Raw genomic sequence first — 7,500 nt, forward strand, 5'->3', positions numbered from 1 at the left:
TGGAGTTTGTGTGTGGAGTTTGCATGTTCTCCCCGTGTCTCCTAGGGTAGTTAATACCCTCACAAAAACATGCAGTAATCCTGGTCTCTATACTGCCTCCCCCTGGTCAGTCGGGGTGCCTGATGGAGGGGAAAGGAACTGGTTGGAATAACGTGTTCCCTCCACGCGCTACGTCCTACCGGGGAAACTCCCCCTGTCAGGTGACAAGAAGCTACGTCCTACCGCGGACACTCCCCCCTGTCAGGTGATAAGAAGCTACGTCCTACCGGGGACACTCCCCCCTGTCAGGTGATAAGAAGCTACGTCCTACCGGGGACACTCCCCCCTGTCAGGTGATAAGAAGCTACGTCCTACCGGGGAAACTCCCCCCTGTCAGGTGATAAGAAGCTACGTCCTACCGCGGACACTCCCCCCTGTCAGGTGATAAGAAGCTACGTCCTACCGGGGAAACTCCCCCTGTCAGGTGATAAGAAGCTACGTCCTACCGGGGACACTCCCCCCTGTCAGGTGATAAGAAGCTACGTCCTACCGGGGAAACTCCCCCCTGTCAGGTGATAAGAAGCTATGTCCTACCGGGGACACTCCCCCCTGTCAGGTGATAAGAAGCTACGTCCTACCGGGGAAACTCCCCCCTGTCAGGTGATAAGAAGCTATGTCCTACCGGGGACACTCCCCCCTGTCAGGTGATAAGAAGCTACGTCCTACCGGGGAAACTCCCCCCTGTCAGGTGATAAGAAGCTACGTCCTACCGGGGAAACTCCCCCCTGTCAGGTGATAAGAAGCGGTCTGCTACAGTAGCTCCTCATGCATTGAAAGAGGCATGTGCTCAGTTATGGGCTCTCCCCAGGCTGGCAGAGGGAGGGTAGCGCCCAGGATTACATAGGCAATTGGCACTGGGTGAAAACAAAAATGGGATACAAAATTGTGGGATAAAAAAAAAGAGGTATCAGCATAAAGCCCTTGGAGACCCCCAGTCAACTCAAGCATGTGGGGTTTAAGAGGTTAAATTAACACTTTTTGCAGAGCACTCTCAACCAAAGTCAGAAAAGAAAGAAAATAACATGCTAACTTTTGCAGGACTGTCCGTCAGGGCCCAGGCTGTATCCCGCTCGACAGCGACACGTCCTGGACTTGTAGCTGCCGCTGAGCAGGCAGACATGGCCGCATCCCCCTGGCTTTCCGTACGCGTCCGTCTCGCATGCGTGGGTCCTGACTGTAAGACACAAACCCAGAGAATAGACAGAAAAAAGGGCATCGGGTTATCAAACAATGACAATAGCTTCCTCCTCTGCCCCTCGGCTAACAGTAGCTATACATAACATGGACCCCTGTCTCAGTAGCTATACATAACATGGACCCCCGTCTGTAGAAGACCCACAATCGGTGGACCAGAGTTTGACACTCGTGTCTCCCCCCCCTTGTTTTAACCCATTAAGACCGGGAACGCATCTGTGTCATTTTTAGATTTCTTTGGCTATTCAAAAATAGCAGACCTACAAGCTTATAGCGCGGCACTCGGTGCCGCACTATAAGCTTGTAGGTCTGCTATGAGCTTGTGTATCTGCTATTTTTGAATAGCCAAAGAGATGTTAAAATGACACCGATGTGTCCCCGGATTGAATAGGATAACATGGACCCCCGTCCCCGTCTGTATAAGATGGAGTATGGGTGGACTAGAGAGTTTGACACTTGTGTCGCCCCCCATGTTTTAACCCATATATGGGCCACATGCGGCCCCCACCTTCACTTAATGCGGCCCACAGGTTCATATCAGAATATGATATATTATTGATTCCAACTGTTACAATTGCAAACATGCAAACATGACCCGCTTTAATTACTTCAGTCTATATTAGTAGCTTAATAGAAAATTATATTGTCTTTTTTAATGTCCAATAAATTTGTATTTAAGTTCAAAAAGTTAACATAAGTATAACTAAATGCATTTGAAATTAAATAAACATTTGCACTTCAGGATTTCAATTAATAAATTGCAAAAATAGCAGATCTACAAGCTCAAAACGCGTCGCAGCACGACACGTTGTGAGCTTGTAGATCTGCTATTTTTTGCTACTTTTGTGAGACATAGAATGGCGAAGTACGGCATTAATTTACGAAAAAAATTGTTTTCTGTACAGTATGTGCAACGTGGCCCCTCTGGAGTGAGTGTGGAAATATAGTGGCCCTCTGCATCACCCCATGTTTTAACCTCTACAAACAAAAGAGGTCCCAGTACCACCCCATGTTTTAACCTCTACAAACAGAAGAGGTCCCAGTACCACCCCATGTTTTAACCTCTACAAACAGAAGAGGTCCCAGTACCACCCCATGTTTTAACCTCTACAAACAGAAGAGGTCCCGGTACCTTTTGGCTGAGTTTTAACCTCTACAAACAGAAGAGGTCCCGGTACAGTACCTTTTGGCTGAGCCAGCTTGTGGTAAACCCTCAGGGCCGATGGAGAATTCCCCAGGCTGGATATCAGTGTGCGCGGCTCCGCCGTGATGTTGAAGCGCGGGATCTGCAGCAGCTCCGCTGTGTCGCCGCTCCCTTTGGAGGGGTCAGAGTGAGTGGCGTACAGGTAGTCCTCAAACACCGCCAATCCATACACGTACGACACCTGAGAGAGAGAGAGAGAGAGAGAGAGAGAGAGAGAGAGAGAGAGAGGAGAGAGAGAGAGAGCAACAACCATGATTCATCGGCCCCCGAACTCCTGAAATAAGTCAACACACACAATAGGAGGAGGGTATAAAAATAATACAGGCCTTTTATCTTTGTGACAAAGACATCACATGTAGGTGGTAGTGGCGTGTGTGCGTGTGTGCGTGTGTGTGTCTGTTCGTGTGAGTGCGTGCGTGCGTGTGTGCGTGCGTGTGTGTGTGTTCGTGCGTGCGTGCGTGTCTGTGTGCGTGTGTGTGTGTGGGTCTGTGTGTGTGTGTGTTTGTGTGTGTGTGTGTGTGTTCGTGTCTGTTCGTGTGAGTGTGTGCGTGTGCGAGCGTGTGTGTGTGTGTGTGTGTGTGTGTGTGTGTTCATGTGTGTCTGTGTGTGTACGTGCGTGTCTGTGTGCGTGTGCATGTGCGTGCGTGCGTGCATGTCTGTGTGCGTGTGTGTCTGTGTGCATGTGTGCACACGTGTCCGTACGTCTATGTGTGTGTGTGTGTCTGTGTGCGTGCATTCGTGCCCGTGTGTGCGTCTATGTGTGTGTGTCTGTAAGGGGGAGTGTCTCTCTCCCACACAGGGTCACAGAGTAGTGGGCTGTGTTCCCATAGGGATTCTCATGGCCCTGACACCATAGCCCTGCACGCTACATTTAGCAAGCTGACACCCCCCACCCCACACACACACACACACACACACACACACACACACACACACACACACACACACACACACACACACACACACACACACACACACACACACACACACACACACACACACACACACACACACACACACACACACACACACACACACACACACACACACAAAGCTGGGTGAGCTGTGTTCACAGGAAGTACGCCTGAAGCCCAGCGGGCCGCACCTCCAACAACCAGAGGGTGTCTCCTCTCCACCAAGACAGAAACAAGCGTCAGAAAAAAGCAAAGCCAGTAATATAGAAAGGAAATAATATAAAATATAAAAATAAATGAAATAACCCACTCAACCATCATCCTCTCTGTGGACGTGGCCTCCACGCTCTGCAACGAAATGCTGTAATTTTCTAAAGCAGCCTCTCTCTCACATTCCCTCCACTTGAAGTTGATTTCATCACCTCCACCGCTTCACTGATGTATAATTCCTAAGGTACTGTATCCACGCCGTCCAGCAGAACAACCTCGTATCTCTGTGTTCTAACTTTTGGTGTTTTTTTCCCCCCGCAAATTAATGCCCTTTTACTTCAGTGGTTTTCAACCCTTTTCATGTCAAGGTCCATTGATTATGTATTCGGCATTTGAGCCACAAACCACCGTTTGATGAGATTTAGACTCTCAGAACCCAAAACATAGAATATTTGGTTGGATAAGATTTTGTCCACAATTCCCTTCGTGCTGTATCGATGGTTCCATAGGAGAGATAACAGGCCAACGTTGATCAACATAACAATTCTTCTACATTCTCTAATTGTGTAGACTTAAGTAATGCAAATGTTTAACAATAATTTAACTCTTGAGAGTGTAAAATGAAACCAAATGGACCCGTAAGGGTCCATTTGGTTTCACTTTACACTCTCAAGAGTTAAAGATCTATAAGGGTCCATTTGGTTACCAACTTTGGACCACTGGTTGAGAACCACTGCCCTATACTTGATCATACTACAGCGTCACACAAAGGCAGCAGATCTACAAGCTCGAAACGTGTCGCTTCGCGCCGCGTTTCCAGCTTGTAAATCTGCTGCTTTTGCCATTTTAGAATATTTGAATCCTGAAAAGTAAGAGTTTTGGACATATGAGGTTTCCACGCTGACAGAGACCATATTTCAGCCCCGGTGGTGTTCTGTTCCATTTACATTTTGCGGCAAAAAAGGCGCTGATCCACTTTAATGTTCATCAAAATTCACAAGAAGGCAATTTGTTATAATAGTCTTAGTATAAAGTACTGCAGAGAGTAGGCCTATATATATATATATATATATATTTAAAAAAAAAGAAATGTAGACCGTTCATCGCCTCTTAGGCAATGTGTGAGTGAAGTAGTTCATGGACAGGACTATTATATATTCAGTGTTATGTTGACACTCTTGGCTGAAGAGAACCCAAGGAGAGAGAGAGAGGAGCTGCTTTCCATTTTTTTCCTCCCATGGAAATGAAATGCAGAGAAGCTCCTCTAACTGTCTAACAGAGGCCACACGCTTATCAAGCAGGCTTCATTATGCCAAGAACACCTGCACACACACACACAAAGAACGTGCTCCAAATGGCTCTTTTTTTCTCTCCTCTCTTCTTTTATTAGCAAGGTTGAATCACTAGTCTAAGATGTTTGAAAGGTGTGTGTGGGGGGGGGGGGGGGGCTTTTTAATCGTCCATAATTAATGGCCGCACAAGTGTGTGCCAGAGGAGAGAGAGAAAGAGAGGGAGAGACTAATGACTTGTCGGGGTTTTTTTGGTCAACACCAGCCTCACACATGAGGTTCTGGGCTCCTTCACATTTAATCTATTGAGGCCTGGAACGCATCTGTGTCATTTTTTGATTTGAGCTAAAAAAGCATTATTTTACACTTTGGCTATTCAAAAATAGCAGATCTACAAGCTCATACGAGCTTGCAGATCTGCTATTTTTGGAAAATCGTGAAAATGTGTGCAAATCTTTGAATATATATTCTTTTAAAGCATTTTTAACTCAAATCTTTGCTTCTGGGGGTCCCTGGAACAAAATACTTTGAGATGGGGGTCGGCGGCCAAATACATATAATTTGGCCGCCGACATGAAAACATGAAAAGGTTTGAGCACCACTGATATAGAAACATACGTTTTTTTCAGCAAACTGTTGGGATTTAGAAGACATTTTGTAGAATCGGCTTCAGGTCTTAATGGGTTAATCAATTGTGCATTCAAAAGATGAACAGTTTTCTTAGTTTCAAGGAAGAAAGTGCAAAAAAAAAGTGTGAAATGTTTCAACAAACTAATGAATGGGCCTTCAGACATGCAGCGATAATTCACAATCCCCCCCGATCAGAAGAGGAGTTCATGAATCCTCAAACTATTCCACAGATTATCACCTGACCAAATAAAGATGCAGTGAAGGATAGAACCAACAGGCTTTGATCTACCACATTAAATACAAAGCTTTTACGTCTCTTAGAGGGATAGTTCACCTCATGGAGACTTGAATTCATGAATATGTTTGTGTTTTTGTCTCATTCCTAAGCCAATCATTTGATGAGAGGCAGCGGTTCCAGTAGGAGACACAAAGAGTCTCCTTTGTGTCTCCTACCGGAACCGCTGCCTACAGGTCGGCCGGTCATCAAATTATTGTCTTAGAAATGAGACAAAAACTAAAACATATTCATGAATTCAAGTCTCCATGGGGGGACTAATCCATAGGAAAAAAATGTAATAGTTCACCCAAATTCTTTTTGGGTGAACTATCCCTTTACAAAAGGCGTTTTTGCAGAGGTAAAGCCGCTGCGCTCTGCAGTCTGGGGGTTCAAATCCACCGCTGTGCTTCAGGCTTTATTATATTTCTGAACAATACACGTAAGTATCGTTAACTTTTATTTGGCACAGAGCATATTTTCGGCAATAATCCTCACTGGTAGGTAGGCCTGACCTCGACTAAGTCGAATAGTCGACTGGTTAGTCGCGGGGGGGTCCGAGTCGACTGCGTGTCTCTTAGTCGAATCTAGTCCAAAAAAAAAAAAAAAAAAAGTCTACACCTGCAACCACACGTAACTTCCACTTTATTCTTCTTATTCCTCGTCTTTGTATTGGTATTGTTTGTGTTGGAGCGCCTCAGTGCGGCTGCAGAGTTCATGTGCAACCTCTTCCAGAGAGAGATAGAGACACTAGAAACTCTGCTGGAGACACAAAACAAACTGTGTAGACTTGGCCCTTTGAAATAAAATGTCATAACATTTTTTTTAATTTTTTTTTGCATTAGTCGACTGCCAGTCTCGACTGCCAGTCGACTATTGGCAATTAGATTCGACTAAACAAATCCTTAGTCGGGGACAGGCCTACTGGTAGGTGAGTCAGATACAACAGCACAGAAATATGTGTGGTGTAGTGGATAAAATTCATAGAACAGACAGTCAGTAACATGTAAAAGCTGCCATTATAGTGGGGAGGAATAAATTGGCATAACAACTAAATTGAAACAAAACGAACAAACGAACGAACGAACGAACGAACGAATGAACAAACGGACGGACGGACGGACGGACGGACGGACGGACGGACGGACGGACGGACGGACGGACGGACGAACGAACGAACGAACGAACGAGGTGGGATCCCGTGACTCTCACCTGACTCCCCTGGATGACGGTGTGGCGGTGCTTGCCGTTGTAGTCCACCACGTCGATGTAGTCCAGGTAGGCGTCGGCCCAGTACACCAGCTTCTTCACCAGGTCCAGAGCCACGGCGGTGGGCTGCTCGGTCCGCTCCTCCACCAGGCGGGTGCGGTTGGTGCCGTCCATGTTGCAGCGCTCCAGCTTGGCCACGCTGCCGCCGTAGTCCGTGAAGAACAGCATCCTGTAGGGGGCGATAAGAAGCACCGTTAACCACTAGAACTCACCCTATAGCATCCTTTATTGTGGGCGGGGCCGTCACCATCGTGAAATATATAGCCGGCGATACATTTTCACGTAAGTCATTGAGAAAATAGTAAAAATCTACAAGCTCACAATGTGGTGCAATGTGACGCATTGTGGTCTTATAGATCACTATGTGTGTATACCATCATTGTACAACAACGTATAATACAAGTGTTAATCAGACTAATCGATGAACAAAAGTGTTAATCAGACTAATCGATGTGTCTATTATTTAAAAAAACAAAA

General features: G+C 46.1%; 1 protein-coding gene across 1 annotated transcript in view; it reads right to left on the reverse strand.

Moving 5' to 3' along the window:
• LOC308105811 (low-density lipoprotein receptor-related protein 1B-like) overlaps positions 1 to 7,500 on the reverse strand; it is a gene marked incomplete at its 3' end in the record, with an annotated part of 706,266 nt that overhangs the window by 422,323 nt on the left and 276,443 nt on the right. Inside the window, 3 exon segments of the mRNA XM_080456736.1 lie at positions 1,070 to 1,213; positions 2,417 to 2,618; positions 6,967 to 7,192. Coding sequence (XP_080312862.1) covers positions 1,070 to 1,213; positions 2,417 to 2,618; positions 6,967 to 7,192 — 572 coding nt within the window.

This window comes from Gymnoscopelus braueri (genome assembly GCF_963280865.1).
Source record: "Gymnoscopelus braueri genome assembly, chromosome: 18".
Classification (NCBI taxonomy): Eukaryota; Metazoa; Chordata; class Actinopteri; order Myctophiformes; family Myctophidae; genus Gymnoscopelus; species Gymnoscopelus braueri.